Source organism: Pezoporus wallicus, unplaced genomic scaffold (assembly GCF_028554395.1).
Source record: "Pezoporus wallicus isolate ANWC-B61680 ecotype Strahan unplaced genomic scaffold, APGP_CSIRO_Pwel_v1 contig_749, whole genome shotgun sequence".
NCBI classification, from domain to species: domain Eukaryota; kingdom Metazoa; phylum Chordata; class Aves; order Psittaciformes; family Psittacidae; genus Pezoporus; species Pezoporus wallicus.
Window position 1 is genome coordinate 2,321,227 of NW_026641327.1, and position 17,752 is coordinate 2,338,978.

General features: G+C 45.2%; 1 protein-coding gene across 1 annotated transcript; it reads right to left on the minus strand.

Annotated features, from left to right (window-relative positions):
* Positions 1 to 216: 216 nt before the first annotated feature.
* On the minus strand, positions 217 to 5,623 carry IRX1 (iroquois homeobox 1). Its single transcript, XM_057423103.1, has 4 exons — positions 5,309 to 5,623; positions 1,664 to 2,678; positions 1,032 to 1,104; positions 217 to 639 (listed from the first exon to the last, which is right to left on the minus strand). Exons 1-4 carry the CDS (start codon positions 5,570 to 5,572, stop codon positions 582 to 584), a joined length of 1,410 nt encoding a protein of 469 aa, XP_057279086.1. The 5' UTR covers positions 5,573 to 5,623; the 3' UTR covers positions 217 to 581.
* Positions 5,624 to 17,752: the final 12,129 nt, after the last annotated feature.

Consider the following 17,752-nt stretch of genomic DNA (forward strand, 5'->3'; position numbering starts at 1 on the left):
CTCAGCTTCTGAAATTTACGTGTATGAAAAGGGAATCTCGCAGCTTCTTTCCATCAAAATAGCTGCAAGAGTCGTTAAAACCTTGGATTTGGTATTTTAAGTTTCAGTTAACCAAAGGCAAAAAGATGACTTTTTATAAACAAATTATAAATGTTTGAATAGATTTGTAATACATGTATAAGATCTGCAGCAACAGAATGCATACCTGAAGAGAGCTCATAATTTCATTTAGTTTATTAGACAAAAATATATGATTTAGACAAGTTTTGCTGACGCGTTATTTACAATCTGAAATCACTCTATATACAGAAAAAACACAAACACATGGGAACATTTACCAAACAAATAATCCAAGAATGGTTAGAATAACACGATCTGGAATGGTACAATGAAGAAAGGGATCCATCTACAGATTTGTGTAATCGCTTTTATGGATTTGCACCACCTTATTGCAAAAAGAGATTGATGGGAGTCCTTTATATCGTTTCCTCTTTTATTTCTTTTTTTTTCTTTCTTTCTTTTTTTTTTTAACTGTCCTTAATACCAGTCTCTGTAATATTTTTTTTCACCAAACCATTTAATCAAGCTGAAGGGAGAGCTGTTAAAATTCTCGGTGTTCCCTCTTGCTGAGCCAAAGAGCTGCGGGGAGGGGAGGAAGGGAGAAAAAAAAAAAAAAAAAAAAAATGACGTAACAATCTTTCAGGGAAAAAAAAAAGAGAGAATCCTTTCCTACAATTGCCTATCTATTGCTATAGCATCCTAGTATTAGTTAACTGCACGGAAATCATTGTCACTGGTGTAATTAACACAAGCTCTTTGAGGTCTGTTAAGTTTCAGAGAAGTTACAGGCTGGCTATGTACAATTGCAATTTAGCCTAACTTTGAAAAGATTACAGCAAGTTCTGCGTTGTTCTTATTGTCTGTGTGTATTATTAAGGTGATGATTAGGTTTCAAAATTAGTCTTTATTATTCAAACACTCTGTTTCACATAAGTAACATTCCTGCAGTGAAAACAAACAAACAAACTCACTTGTCACGGACAGGCTGGAAGGGCGATTTTAGCGGCTGAGGTGGGGACTCAGTTCTTGGTACATTTTCTCTTTCTAGAAGGAGACAGAAGGGAAAAAATGGGAGAGGAAAAAAAAAAAAAAGAACCATTTTAGAATAAGAATAGTAAAAATCCGGACAGTGTGCAGAGAGCACACCTCCCTTTCACCCTCTTGTTCAGACGTGTGTATGTATATGTATATGTATGTGTGTGTTTGCGTACAGCATTATCCCCTACTTCCAATATTTAAGAAGTACACAAGCTTTCCTTGTCGTATTTTTGAATGTCCTTGAAATTACTGGGAGATGGAGGTCAGGAAGAAGGAGGTAAGCAAAGCAAAACTCAAAGAATATGCATGCACTCTCATCTTACTTGATGGGCATATACAGTGAGAATGTAATAGCCCATATGAAATGGGCTTAATGTGTGTGATCAACATGCTCCAGGAAAAGAAATAAATATATAGATGTAAATCAAAGCTAGGGTACACTGTCTGTTACTCCATTAAAAGAATCAGTTATAACAAGGCTGAATCTGACACCATTCCTCAAGGAGAAGTTCATGTGCGTGTGTTGGGGGTGGAGGGAGAGGTGGATGCCTGGTGCGTTCATTACCTATGTGTTTGGGACTGGTCCTCTCCGAAGGTTTTTCACTGCTTAGGGCTCCCAAGGTTGCTGTTAAAACAGAAGATTGTTGCTGGGCCTGGAGGTGGTGATTGTGATGAGCAGTGTGGTGGTGATTTACTCCCAAAAAGGACCTCACATTGAGCAGGGAACTCTGAGTGAGGAAAGCCCCATTTGTCCAGTTGTGAAATTTGCCAATCTGACACGTGTAGAGTCCATGGCTGGGGAGAAAAGCGGGGTGCTGGATCTGTGGAGAAGTGTGGTTAACCTGTGGAGGAGGGGGTGGTGGAGGAGAAGATTTCAGGGCCCCATCAGGACTGGTTGCTGTCTCTGCCAAAGACCAAATCTTGGGTTTGCTGTGAGGTGGCATCTGTAGGTTGTTCTGTCCCCCGGGACTGATGATTCGCGTGCTGTTGTCAGAGGCCTCCTTCACCATGGCCAGTGCGTCTTTGGGTTTCAGCCCTTCAGACCCCGACAGTGCCAAATCCTTCTCCTTTTCCAAGTGCTCCTCTTCACTGCTTTGTCTCAGGAGATCGGGCTTCTCCTCCTCTTCCTCATTGCTTTGCTCCCCATCGTTCTCGTCGATTTTATCTATATCTATGCTCTCCAGATCGATTTCCTCATCATCTTCGTTCTTCTCGGGGTCCCCCTCATTGTCACTCCCGAAGAGGTTTGCATCTTCTTGATCCTTACTCCTCGAGCCCCAGGTCACCTTGTTCTCCTTCTTGAGCCGCCGACGGGCGTTGGCGAACCAGGTGGAGACCTGGGTGAGGGTCATCTTCGTGATGATGGCCAGCATGATCTTCTCGCCTTTGGTGGGGTAGGGGTTCTTGCGGTGCTCGTTGAGCCAGGCCTTGAGGGTGCTGGTGCTTTCCCGGGTGGCGTTTTTGGGCCTCCCCGGATCTCCGTACTGGAACTGTCCATAGGGATAATAGCCGGGGGCAGTGTGAGCAGCAAAGGTAGCAGGGTGGACACCCGGATTATCTTTCAGCTCGTACTGGGAGCCCTGAAACACATTCAGACAAGCGGAGAGGAAAAAGCACATCAATTATCTCGTTAACGTCTCTAACAGACCTAAATAGGATACTCCGGGAGTCGGAATACGCCTTGGAGCGGTGCAAAGGGTTTTCCCAGGCAAATTCGGCCCTCCCCGCTCCAGGCTCTTCACGTTTAGATCAGACAGAGGTATTCCCAAATGGTTTCCCCCCACCGCTTCTCTCAGGGAAAGGAAAAGAGAGGGGCTAAACTGGGCTCTGCCAGGCACTATGCATATTTTCTCCGCAAACCAAATAAAATCAAACTATGGAAAGGCAGCAACTTCACATTAGCCTCCGCGAAACAATTTATTGCGCCCTCGAAATTAGCATGCTGAGAAAGCAGGTACTGCACCCCAGTTACAAACTACTGCCCGCGCACAGCGTCGCATTTGTCAGAAAAAAAAAAAAAAAATATCCCGGAGGATATTACAGATGCACGCAGAGTGTTCTTTTTTGGCCCCAGATCTGCCTTTAAAAGGAGTTGGCGTGAGGCGAGGCTAGGGAGAAGAATGTGCAACTTCAGGAGGAAGGCACTTATAATGCAAGAGATTTTCCACACACAAACCAACTCCCCCCTAACCCTCCCCTCTCCAAATCATACACTAAGATTCTGGTGTAAAACATTAACTTCTAACTCTTAGAAAAGCCTTTAAACTCTGGAATGAAAACTGACCCACGCGTTTTAGAATATGGATATGCAGACACTTAATCGCCTAAATTTTACTTTGATCTTGGCAGAGCAAACACGAATTGTTTACAAGCATTGAGACGGTGATTTATTTGCAATCAATATTCTTTTTATCATCAGTAGTAAAACACAGCAAGTCAAATTATCCCATCAGGTGTTTTGGTAAATAACATTTTATCTTTCTAGCAACCTCATTAGGCCTCATTATTACCGCAAATTGAACAGATATTAACTTAATATTTTACCACTTAAATTACAAATGCTCAGAATTGTAGAATTTCAAAATATCATCGTCATGGCAAATTACTGTGGTAAAATACCAGGAGACTTTGCAAGTAGGAAAGGGAACTGATCCAAAATAGCTAACGTTTAAAGCAGTTTTGGGGTTGGTTTGGTTTTTTTTTTTCTTCCTTCTAGTACAATCTCCCTTTTTTCTTTTTTTTTTTCCTTTCCTAGCCCAGAAATACATTCTTAGTATTGATCCTGCGAAATTCGTGTCAGCCTTAAAAATGAACCTTTTCACAAATGTTTGCGACGAAACTGATTTAACTTTGTCAAACAGTTGAAAAGAAGCATGTATTTTAATTCTAGAGGCGAAGATTACACACAAAGAGAAGCCCTATGTGATTTTGGTAATGTGTTACAGAGTGGGGTTTCTGCATTCCCTTTATTCCGCTGTCTTTTGTTATTGTTGCTGAAATGATATTTTTTGTGTAACCTCTTTTGGGAATTCTTTTGAAGAAACCACTTGTAAATCACTCACTGACTCTGTCTCAGCTTTGACTGCATTTCCAAAATCAAGGTTAAAAAAGTAGGAAACTCATGCTGCGCAAAGTGCCTTCGCGGGAAATGTTTGCAGCACAAAATAGTCTGTTTTCAAATGCTGACCCTTGCTCAGCAGTGTATCTACCTGCTCCCCGACATATATTTATTAAAACCCCTCACAAGTTATGTCTTGCATGCACCTACTTGTTAATGTTCACACTTTTATGATTCGGAGGGGAGAGAAAAGAGGGTGATTTAGAAACTAGAGTGGAACCTAAGCGTACCGACGCCGAGAAATTTGGGAGAGTCAAGCAACGGAAACGTTTCAACGACACCAGAGATAAAAACAGTTAAAAACCACAGATGTTTCATTTTGTAACTATTACATTCTAAAGAAAAGCGAGGGAGGGGAGAGGGAAGACATCGGAGGGCAATCTGGGAGAGGGCAATTTGGGTTAGAGTTAACACCAGTGTACCTTTCTGCTCCGACGCAGATATTGGGGTGTAGATGCCCTCCTTCGCCTGATGCAAATCCCGTCTATGATACTCGCCATAATCAGAGTACGAAAAGTTCAGGAAACAGAAACAGGCCATTTATAAAGCTTAAGGAAAATGTCTTGAAATAAGCGGGGGGACCCAGCTACAGACACTGCACTTTGGCCTTTGTGACGAAACCTGTTCATAGCTCGGCGGCAGAGAAAAGGACGAGGCGGAAAGAGGAGCGCTCTGGAAAGCCAGCTGCAACAACGGGACCGTCAACACCAGCGCCAATAACGACAAGGAGGGGGGAAAATACCGAGTTGCTGGGGAAAGCTGACATCACGGACGCAGGAGCCCTGCTCAGCCCTTTCACCGCCAGAATTAAAACTCGGAGGAGTTTTGCCCGGCTGGAGAGACGGGGAGGAGGAGGCTGCGCCTGCAGACGGAGCCCGCTGCCCCGGTCCCTGCCCCTCTCCCTAGCATTCCCACCGGCGCCCTCGTTCCCCGCTCCGCGGTGGACCCCGCGCAGGGCGGAAGCCGCTACCGCGGCAGGGCTGCCCGCCGCCCTCCGCCCCGGCTCCGCGGCCTCCTCCCACCCCGGCCCCTCTGTCTGCGCTCTCCGCGGGAGCGGGAAGAAGCCCGGTGCTCGCTCACAAAGTCACTCACCATTTGGGAGAAGAGGCCGAGGTCGGCGGTGTAGGGCAGGAAGGCGCTGTAGTTGGGGGCGCTGTAGGGGCTGGCGTACATACCCAGCACCGATGTGACAGCGGCCGAGCCGCTGCCCAGATCGGCGCCCGCGGGCCGGCCCGAGGCGGCTGCGGCGGCGGCGGCGGCTGCTGCGGCGGCGGCCAGTACCCCGGGCCGGTCGCTCCCGTACACCGCCTGGCTGGCGCTGAGGTACTGCGGGTAGCCCAGCTGGGGGAAGGACATCTCCGGGGCGCGGGCACAGCGGCAGCGGCACTGGCGGCGGCGGCAGAAGCGGCAGAAATATGGAAAAAAATGGGGGGAGGGAGGGGGAGGAATTACAAAAAAAAAAAAAAAAAAAAAGCGAAGGGGAGGAGGGAGCCTGAACAGCCGGGGAGGGGAGCGGAGCAAACCCGGGCTTCTCTGGATCTCTCTCTTTTTTCCTCCCCCCCCTCCCCTCTCTTTACTGGAGTCAGGCAGGGCGAGAGAATAAAAATCGAGCCGATAATTTTCTTTTTTCGTTCTGATTTCTTTCTGTCAGAGATATATTGCAACCTAGGGATGGAGGAGGAGTGTGGAAGGATTCAGTGGGGTGTCTTTCCTCAAATCTCGGCTCTTCTGTGCTCCTAAATCCCTTAGATGTGATCTGATCAACAATTGAGCTCCAACTGATGTGTCTGCCCTTAGGTCCTAGGCTGATCTTTCAGATACAATTTGAAGTTGATGTTTTGATTGGCACCCACTTGAGCTGCAAGCACCGCCCCGCTCCCCCCTCTCCCGCCCCCCCCGGGTGCAGCACGTGGTGCACAGCCGAGCCTGGGCCACTTTCCTCCGTGCCTGCGTGTGCGTGTGTGTGCGTGTGTGCGCGTGTGTCCGCGCAGCTGCTGTGCTGTGCTGTGTGTGTATTTAATGTTTAGCAATGGGCTCCTTTCAGAAAAGCCCCCACTGCTGTATGACAACCTGTCTACACGATTTTACAGCTGTCCAACATTGGGGTTTTGCTGTTTCGCAGCCTTAGTGTGTCCCCTTTTAACAAAAACAACTGTGTTGCTGGCTTGTTTTGTTTTTGGGTTTGGTTGTGTTTTGTTGTGGTTTTTTTTTTCTTTTTCCACCTTTAACATTGAGTCCCCCTTGTCGTCGTTGGACTCTGGAACAAACGAGAGTGGCCGGGAGAGAAAAAGGCGGTTTTGCAGCCAGGCAATTTGTAACAATTTGCCACTTAAAAAAAAAAAAAAAAAAGAAAAAGAAAGAAAAGAAAAGGAAAAGGTAAATAAAGAAATACAGAAACTGTGTCTTATCTATGTACAGCAACCCACAAACGCCACACACACGCGAACCCACACACAACTTCGCTGAAAGTCATGAGGCTCATTCCTGGCAGTTCTTCCCAAAAGAATCTTTACTTAAAAAAAAAGGGGGGGGGGGGGTAGGAAGGATTCGCATCGCAGCTACCTTCCTTCCCCCCTTTTCCCTAACACAACCCCCCCCTCCCCCCTTCTCCTCATGCCCTGCCGACAGATTGACACTCAGGGACAATTATCAGAGGCATCGCGACGGTCTCGGAATATTAACAATAAATAATCCCGCAAATCAACAGCGGCGACATGTATGCCCCTAGCTGGAGTGAGGCTGAACTGAGTGGCTTCTAGATTGTCAAAACTTTCATCGTGACAGCGGGGACCAAAGGAAACGCGGGGTCGCAGAGTGGGGGGCGGACAGGTAGGGGGACCACCAAAACGATCTGTTGCCATTATCATCGTTAAGAGCAATAATCAGAGGGAGGGATTTTTTGACCTTTCTTCTTCCCCTTTTCCCCTTGGAGTGGGGTGGAAGGTGCAGCGGGAGACAAAGGACTCTTCGGCGACGGTCCGAAGGACTCTGCCGCCTCGAAGGAGAGGAGTCGTCACCACTGTGACCCGACCGCTGTGTTGGCTGCTTCTCCGACGTGGAGAAGTCCGTACCCCGCCGGAGCTGGCAGAGCCTCGCACCGCCCGGCCCGCACCGCAAACTTTCGTTTCCCTACGGCTGTCGGGGCCTTCCCAGATTCCCCCTTCCCCTCCCCCCCCCCCCATTTGGGGAAACAGCTAGCTCGGAGCTGGGGTTTTCGTGCCCCGACCTTCCCAGCCCCTGGGGGCCGCTCTGCCCCACGGTCCGGCCCCAGCGGAACGACCCCGCCGAAGGGAGCGGAGCGGCCTCTCCCAGCCCAGCCCAGAGCTCGCCGCCGCGGTCCCCGCCGACCAGGAGCTCCGTCTTTGTGCTGCAGGGGCGGTCGGGGCCCCCGAGTTCCTCCTCTAGGGACGGCGCGGCGCGGCATGGAAGGGGCCGCAGACGCGAAGGCCTGCTGCTTTTCGGGGTGCGAGTGTGTGGTGGGGGACGGAGAAGGGAGGGAAGAAGGCGGGGGGGGGGGGGGGGGGGGGGGGGGAGGGCACGGGTGTCTCTCCTTTTTCCTAGCCCAGGGCGACAGCCACCTCCTAAGGTCCACGGGACTTCGCGCCCCCTCTCTGCGCTTGCAGCCACGGGTCCAGCCGGACACCACGGGTCCCGCCGGGGACTGGCCGCCACGGGAGCGGGAGGAGATGCCTCCCTGCCTGCGAATGCCCCTAAGCCCAGCCAGCCCTCCCCGCCCCGCACTCAGGGGAATCGCTCCGTCTCAGAGAGTTGGTTGAACTTCCTTCCCCTATCAGTTGGAAGCAGCGAGCTTTCCCTTTCCTATGTCTAAGAGGGAGAGGAGGATCTTCTGCCCCCTTACACCCCCGCTCCAAAATCTCACCCTCAAAGCAGGAGAACGACTCTCAGACAAAAACGCACCGCCGTGACAAAGCTGAGTGGGGCTTGAAAATTGCTGCGGTACTTTGCGAATGGAAGTGTCACATTACAAGGGCTGCAGGTAAATAAAGGTGGGATAAGACACCGACGCTGCCGAAATCTTCTTAGCGCTTTAGATCTGAGTGGAATGTGTATCCAGAAAAGGTTTCCACTTGGAGGCTTAAGAAATGTGATTCATCCCCTCCCCCATCCCTCTCAGATCAGTTCAGGGAGGGAGGGGGAAGAAAGGAAAGAAAGAAAGGGAGAAAAAAAAAAGAAAAAGGAAAGAAAACTCTCACTTGTTTTTCTATCTGCCCAGCATCTTTTCGGGGCGAACTTCGCTATTCTTCACCTTGTATGGAAATAGAGCAAATAAATGCAAAGTGCACGTTACCTGCAATGGTGATTTTAAAAAAAGGGGGGGAATAGGAAGAAAAAAGGAAAGGAAAGGAAAGGAAAGGAAAGGAAAGAAAAGAAAAGAAAAGAAAGAAAAGAAAAGAAAAGAAAAGAAAAGAAAAGAAAAGAAAAGAAAAGAAAAGAAAAGAAAAGAAAAGAAAAGAAAAGAAAAGAAAAGAAAAGAAAAGAAAAGAAAAGAAAAGAAAAGAAAAGAAAAGAAAAGAAAAGAAAAGAAAAAGAGAAAAAAGGAAAAGAAAAGCCACCGAGGAGGGGCAAAGTTGCAAGACTGGGAGGAGAGCTTTGTTCCTCATCTGCAAAGTTCCCGGCACAAGGATGAGCAGGGTCTTGTGAACGCCATTAATTATGCACAGTTCTGATCAGTAAATGCCAATCCCTTACCACGCGATTCCTGCTCCTGCGTTGGACATTGCCCATTTTTCTGATGGTTTATTAAGTCACTTCAGTAGGCAACCTTTCAAAGCCCCTTTTAATTTCCACACACATACACACACCCCCACCCCCCCCCCCCCCCCCCCCCACCTTGTGCAAGTAAGCTGGGACCAGAGCTGCTACACTAAGCTACTTAGCTTGAAAATCAGTTTAGTGAAGGTCTGGGAGATCCTGGGTTTATTTCCCCCATACAAGACCTATAGCAGGAGCTTAATAACAAAAGTGCGAAAAGAACGAAACTGTACGGAAAATTACAAACATCAGCAGCAGCTGCCAGAAGCACCAGGAAAATCTTTCCCTAAACCCAAGACCTAAACAGTCAAAAAGGTTGGTGTGATCAGACCCATTATCCGTAAATTAGCTTGAAATTGTTAAGAGATGGAACAAACTAGTGTTGTATTTTTTTTTTTTTTTGAGGTAATTTTAACCATAGGGCAGTGAAAAAATATTTTTTTTCCTTTCTCCCCCCCCCCCCCCCATCTTTAGTTGCTCGAATATCTCCTTAACTTTCGGAAAAAAACTAACAAAATGAGTGCGGTGCCAACTCATTAGCCGAACGACGTTTTAAAAGAAAATAAACTGTCACGTAGTAAAAAAGGGTTTGGGCTCAGGGTGAAAAGCAGAGCCATCTTTCCGATGGAAAGCGGGTGCACATCTTAAAACAGGAGGGAGAGGAATCTATAGCAGCGTCGGGTATAACGTGATTATACCTAAGGTAATCGCTTAAAATAAATTGTATACTGTTTAAAGTAAATCAACCTAAATGGCCAAGCTCCTATAATTCAAAGATCATTGGCCATATCAACTCCTCCTTTCTTTGAGGAGTTTACTAAGACGTCCAGTTTTCTTAGGGCAAGGCGTCCACCGCCAAGAGATTTTCTCTTTATTATTAACAAATCAGTTTAGATAGGGGTCCGATAAGAAATGCAAATCCAGACATAGGGGTCGCTGCTTGGCCGAATTTTAACTGAAAGCTGGTTCTGCAGGAGCTGACTGAAGGGTCTGCCTGCGAAGTGGATATGTGAAGCTTTAACACTGACTCTACTAAAAAAATGAAGTCAGTGATTTTGATCTGCTCCAGATGTCCTAAGAGTGGATATTGCAGTGCTGGGAATCCGCACCAAATATCTGAGGGCACTGATGGTAATCAGCGGAACACATCAGCCAGGGGGGACTGGCAATTGTGATAACCTGCTGCAAATGTGCAGGGCTGGAGATGGCAGTGATAAACCGCTGAAAGTATCTTCAGATGGAGATGACAGAGATGTTGAAAGGAGACACCTAACTATGGGGAGAATGGGATAATAAGCAGAGCACAGGCTGAGAGTGGAGTTCACATATTTACTAGTCTACGGTTCATCCGTGTAATTGCCACGGAGATACGTGCTTTTGCGCGGCGCCCCTGCACGCAAACGCGCGTGTATGGACCTGCTAGTCAGATTCGGGGGTTATGCAGCATTGATAAAAATATCTACCGAAAGAGAGGGCGGCTTAATGACTAAAGCACCTTGTTTGTAGCTTGGGAAGTAAAGTTTTCATTTAATTCTGTAACTGCTTTGAGGCATCCTGGTAACGACTTCTTTTGCAAATCCTCTCCTGATTTTCAGCTCGCACCGGTAACAGACGACGAAATTTAAGATGAGCTCTTCAGTTAATAGTCTGTTTCAATTTTCTTTCCTGTGGAAAGAATGTGCAGGGGATGCAGTGGAGAAGAGTGACAAAAAATAGATTATCCGTATGTTGCTAATTTTCTGGCTGTTCTCAGCAGGTAGTTTCACTGCTTTTTATTTATTCCCCCCCCCCTTCTTCCCTGTCATTTTTTAATGTGTAAGTTTAAAATAACCCTACCATGTTAAGTATCAATCCTATACATTTTAATGATACATCTGTGCGGGACTGAATCCATTAATTTAATATATCTCGCCTAGGTTCTAATTATTCACTGACTGTCGACTATTTGGATCAGTTGACTGAGTTTTCATTAAGTGTATTATATCTGATGTGGCAACGGGCCGTGTTTCATTTTGACGACACGTACTTTTTGGGGGGTGCAGGACCTTGGCGCTTGTTTCCTCCCGCCGGCCACCCGCCGCCAGGCCCCGTCGCCTCCGTGCGCTCGTCCGTCCTGAGCTCTTCTCATCAGCTCTGATTTATGAGCCTTGTTAAACACTCATTATTACTTTGCACCTTTTTTTCCAGCAGGGTCTGGGAAACAACCCCACTTTGTGACAACAGGGCATGTGTCAAACAATTATAGGCGGAGAGGTGATGTAGCTCTGGAGCACCAGATTCCCCCCTCCTCCCCTTCACGTCGAACCCGAGGAATATTGCTGTTAAAACAAGGTAAATACAAATATATATATAAAAAAAAAAATCTTTCTCTTTCCAAATTTAATTCACAGCAAACCAGGCTTCAGACCCCTGACCATGCAAACGAATGGGTTGGTTTGTCTAAATAAACACGAAGTTGAAATCAGGTATACCTGGTCGATTCCCTAAACGTGAATATGTATACATCCATAACACAAGAAGGAATTTAAGCCTGAGCAGATACAGAGTTTGACTGTACTAGAGGTAACAGCTAATAAGGCGTTTACGAAGATTATTATATTCAGGCAGAGAAAGAGCATTTGAAAAAGAAATTATGGTCATGTCTCTCTTTTCTTTTTTTTTTTTTTTTTAATTAAATTAAGAGAAATGGATTTTTCCCCCCTGATAACCTGGCAGTGACTTTTTATTTATCCTTTATCAGTTCACCTCAGTTGCAACTTACGTTTATTTTTGACAGCAATGCGAATACACAGATGCTTTCTGCCATGGCGCTTTTGCAAATGAATTGTTAAAGCTGTGCACACGGGCCTATATGAACAAGCTCACACATCTATAGAATGAATCTATAGAATGAATCATCTGCCTCTCTTTGCATTTATCTGTCGGTCTGTCTATCAACCTATCTATGAATATTTTATGGGTCTAAACTTAATTAACAAAATAATTTCCATTTTGTCTCCAAAATGATCAACAGCAATTATGTGAGATTTTTAAGGTTTACAATTTTATGTCACCAGACTGTTGCTCGGGGGCAGAGGCACAATTGCCGTGCCAGCTGCAGTTGTATTTATTTGTTTTTCTGTCTTGTTCCTGTAGGGCTGCATTATGCAGTTTTTAATTAGTTTGTGTTTGTATTTCACCCGTCCCAAATCAATGCCATCCTGGAGCAATGCAATGTAAATTCCTGCAGTACAGGTGTAGCTGCTAGCTCTGGAACACTAGGAAACTCATGTCTTACAAATGAAAGCAGTGAATGCCATTCAGCCAAACTGTCAGCTTTAAACAGCCAAGAGGAAGGAGATCAAAGCAGAGAGCAGGAACTTCTACTCTCCAGATTAGTCTTTATGGTTTGAACGCCTAATGCTATTAAAAGGAACCAGGACATACAGCACATCGTTGGCTACAAAGTTACTTCTAATTTTGCTAAAGTCCTGCCTTATTTTGGCCAGCGTAAGCCTTCAGAGCATTTCAAGATGCACTGTTTCCTTTGAGGCCTAGTAGCTACTCATCTGAAATTATGCAGAACTAATACCTTCAGAGACACATTTCTGTTTGTGCACATATTTATATAACTTATCGCCTTTTGAAAGATAATTTTGATTTCCTCCTAGGTTCCACAAAGTCTTTTAATAGAACTCGTGGCAATAAAACCTGAAATTCTAGTATCTCCAGACATGAAAAGTCCCTTTATGTTGTGTTTGGTGTCTCTTCTTTCTTGAAATGACCTTTGTACGGTGGTGTATAAATCTATTATTCCAGTCACTGGGGAATTCTTTTAAAGCTTTTTTTTTTTTTTGTCAGGAATAAGAGATCGTTCATCTTTAACTAGGCCACATAGAAATTATGATTCAACAGCAGTGTATATTTAATTAGAGTAATCTCACTTGAATTTAATTACCTAATGAATTATTTGTTTAAAAGGTAAAACGGCTTGTTTGCCAAGTACAGTGCAACCCACTGATAAGAACTTCCGTTATAAGAACATTAATATTTAAAAAAAAAATAAAATATGGTTTTATATTTTAACTCTTTGGTTCTGACAGCCGTCGGTGGGCATACCGAGCCCACCGCTATCAGGGCCCCCATCCACCCCGTCCCTTTGCCTCCCTGCAGCGAGCCCCCCCCCCGCCGCCGACTCGCGTAAGTAACGCGCCCCACAGCGCCGCACCGTGCGGCGGAAGTGGAGGGTGGGATGTCAGGGGCGGAGACACAGGACACGGGAGGCTCTGCAGGCTGAATTTCGACGAGAAACGGCGGTGCAGGAGCGACTCGGAAAGCGGCGGTGAGGCCCCCCGGCTGTGGCAGGGAGAGAAGCTACGTGCCGCTCTGCGCTCCGCGCACTGCCTAGCAGCAGCCACTCGCGAAGCTGCTCCCCAGGGCTGCTGTCCCTCCGCGCAGCGTCATGCATGGAAGAGGTCCTGGCCAGGAAGGTGTCAAAGCGGGGAGCGTCAGGCTGCAAACCCTTCATCTTCTTTCTTTGATTTTAATTATTTTTACTTTCTCCCTTTCCCCGCAGCCTTATGGACAATGCAGCTAATGGCTGTCCCTTGATTATTTAAGTTTCTTCGGCCAAGGCAACAAAAACTGACCAGCCTCTACCCTTGACCTTTCTCCTCAGTTCCCAAGTTTTCCAGCTACCGCATTGTTTGTCTCCAAGATACAAGGCGCACACACAGTGCTGAACTGCAACACTTGTCAGGAAAATCGTCTGCAAGCACCACAGCTCGGGGATTATCCGCCTAAAAAAAAAAACCAAAACACAAAGCACACTTTTTTTTTTTTTTTAATGCAATAGTGGGGAGCTCTCCTTGATGTATTCAACTGCAGAAACACTAAGTCAAAAAATTGCCTTTTTAAAAATTTTACTTTGGGTATTTTTATTTATTTATTTATTTTCCTTTTTTTTTTTTTTCCCCTTCTGAGCTGGGAACTCTTCTATAGTGTTTGACAATGGAACCTCTAGAAGGTATCCCTGTGCGGCTATGTGTTGCTCGGACTCAGAACTTTCGGGTCGTTCCCCTCCCTTCCCCCGAACATAATGAGGCCACCGGCGAGGCCTGGACCTCCCTATCCCCGTCCCGCAGTGATGCTCTGGCACCAGGCAGATCACTGTCAGGAGTAGGAAACAGGCATTAACACGTCTTTGGAGGTGGCGAAGGTGATCAGGGTATGCCGAAAAGGAAGGGGGCATTTCTTCCTTACTTTCGTTTGGTAGGTAAGAACCTACCAAACATTTCTGCTTGCGAAGCACCAGCAAGGGGGAAAGGGAAGAGTGTGTATACTTAAGCCATGGGCAGGGAGGGTAGAAGAAGAAGCAAGCTTAAAACTGATTTTCAGGGATACTGAGGCATCAGTTCGAGACAAAGCCATGTTTGGGGGACCTTAATAGGTGACACTTAAGCTCCCACTCGGGCAGACCTGCAGCGCCACTAATTAGCCCCTGGGTGCACAGACGCATCGGACACATATCTGGAGATGTACCCACGTTTCCAAACACCGAACCCGCCTTCTCGGCAGGGAATTCTTCCCTTCACCCCCCGCGGCCAGACAGGAGATGACCCGCTGGTCTCCCAGGGGAGGTGCGCGGCTCGCAGCCCCCGGGACTCCCTGTGCCGGGCTTGGAGCAGCCGCCCGCTCCTGCAGCGTTTCCGACTTCGGCGTTTGGAAATAAGCTGGGCTCGATGCAGTTACCACTACAGGTGACTGCTTTGCTGCAGACGGGTCCGCTCAAGTCCTCAGCCAGCTGCAAGACAGTTTGCGCAGCTCTCAGCTACGCGCCAGCGCAGCGGGGCTCTGGTCGTGGAGCTGCGCGGAGAAAGCCTTCGGGAAGAGAGTCGGGGCGCGGGGTTTGGGGTTGTGCAAGAGATCAGGAGGGAACAGGGGCGGCGGAGGCAGCCCTCGGTCTTAGACATTCCGTCCCCTCCGTTTCAGGTCGAGGATCCTCATTTAGATATATTTTATATTTCTCTCCTACCCGCATGAGTTTTGGAAGTCTGCTGAAGAGCAGCTTTATGCACAGGTCGCACAAGCTGCTGGCACTGTGGCAGTTTACCATCACCTGAACTCCTATTTCTTGGTGCTGGAAATGTTTGAGTCTGATGTCTCTCTTGCACTTCCAGGCAAATACACCAGGTCCAGAACCTAAGAGTAGCCTCGGATGTGTTAGAGCGAGAATGGCCTATCGACTTCAGAAAATCTCAGACCTCACAATTATATTAAAAATGTTTAAGATAGTCAAAGCTGAGACTGAAGTAATTTTCAGAACCTACAGCAAACTTGTCACAATATCGCACTGTTCAGAGGCACATAAATAACTTGGTCTCCTCTACTATGCGTCATTTTCACACAGGATTATTAGCATCCACTGGCAACTCCATTGAAATGTTTGTAATGGCTTTAGGATATTATGGGAGTTATAGATCTGTAGGACTGGCGTTTTAATTCTTGAGGGCCCTTGCTTTTCTTGAAATTACGAGTGCAGTTGTCACAGCACATTTACATAATGTAGTTTACTCCATTAATTCTGGTAACTAAATACATATATTAACAGACCATATTTGTCTGTGTGTTTTTATTCTTACCTCCTTTGGAAGAGGTATGCATTTCCACTGTATTATTACTGATAAAGTACAGCTGTTTAATTTCAATCATGTAGTTATGGTAGGACAAACTATTAAATAAATATTAGACTGGAAGTTGTTGAATTAAAATTCCTCACAAAAGCTGAGATTTTTTTTAATATTTTATAAACAGCATAATTTACAATGTCATTCTATACCTTCTACATCTTTCTTCTAACACTTCAGCATTAGTAGCAGTTGATGTATTTTCTTTCTTTGCTTTCTTTTTTTCTTAATAGTCACTCTTTTTGCTAATGTAATTGCCAAGTATCCACTGATGTGTGCTGCATTTTAATGCTGGCTTTTTGTTTTATCCAACATAACTTTTTAATAAAATTGTTTGGATCACATTTTAAGGACAGGTGTAAACTGTTGCTTTAGTTTTAATGCCTAATATGAACCTGGGCAAGATATTTTGCCTTTGAACAGATATTCACTCAAGCCAGACTACATGATTTATGCATTTATACACTTACATACATTTTTGACTTTACTTTAGGCTTACTGAATTGCAGTTAGTTTCCCCTTTTGCTTCTTTTCAGTACATCAATATGCTGAAGTCAACAAGGCCTATTTCTCTCTTGTATTTGTTCTTTCAAATAACACAAGAGTATATTCGAATGGCAGTTTGAGCTTGGCGTGTATCAAACGGCACTAGTCCATTGAAAACATTGCATCAGGGTAACAGTGAAACCAGAAATAAATTGGATTTTAAATAATAATAAGAATTTGAATGAAAACATTTCTACTGAAACACAATATTATGAGAAAATCCTTCATATGTGGTGCTTAGAACAAATATTGTTTGGTAGACTAATAATGTAGCTTTTCTTAACATTTCTTAACAGTTAATCATGTCCTCCACTGAATTATTGGTCCAGATGCTGTAAGAAACAGGAAACTAGACTGCTTACATTTTTTTAGGACTAGGTCTTTGTGGTAGTTAAATCACTGTACCAATGAGTGGAACTTAATGTGCAATCACGAGCCGCATCATCGTACTCTACAAAGTAGCACTGAGTTTATTGATTCACTGCAGTTCTTCCCCCCTTCTCAAACTGCTGTTTCCCATCCCAATATGTTTCATTTTACTTATGCATGGTACTTCACTGACAAAGATGGCAATTTTGCCTGGGGTTGTGAACACTCAAATAGTATTGATAATATCAAATCCACTGTTAATTCTTCATGCATAACTGCATGAAGACTTAACAGACTTAACATAGACTGCTTCAATTTACAAGACATTTTATACACTATGGATAGCTATAGTTTTCTTTTTTTCCCCATGTGTATTCTACTGTTTCCTCATATGTTTTGCATTGCTCATAGACAAGATAAATTTTAGAAGTCTAAGTCATGATGTTCAGAGACTTACAGATGTTATTAAGAACAGGAAGGAATTATGAGCATTTATAAACACAACAGGCTCAAATTAAGACCCTCAGTTTGGCAGCTGGAAGCTTTTTGGGATTAATTACTACACACAAAGAGAAAACATGCAAAGAACTGTGTACCAAATATATTCTGCACCCTCAAGTTAAAAAGACTATCAATAAGTATAGATAGTGGTGCCTGAATTGAAGTTTTTTATTCTGATCATCTATATCTATAAGCTCAAATATTTAACACATGGATGCTTTTTGAATGGCATGGGGTACTCAAAGACAGATAAAAAACAAATCTAAGCTGAGCTGATGCTTTGAAGGCAAGGAAAATTAAAGGCTATATGCTGCAGAACTAGACTGATAATGGGGAGGGAAATATTTGCTTTCTGTTTCATCTTCTATGTCTTTCCCCAGCTTTTCCATGAGCATCAGAGAGTTAGACAACATGTTCATTCAGTAGTTTGCAGGTATTTTTTCTCTCTCTTGCCTTGTGTCAGGACAACAAGTGCAAGCATTTGCAGTAGTTCATACTGTGCTGGCACCACAGCTGTAATTGCACTAACCCAGAACACTGTTGCCATAAACATTTCTATACTAACCTTAATAATTCTAATGCCTTGCAGAAGCAGTCTTGGTGCAGTTGCTTTGATGTAGTAGATACTGCCAGCGTAATTCACAATAATCTTGCAATCTTTACAAAGTCTGCTCTGTGCAAT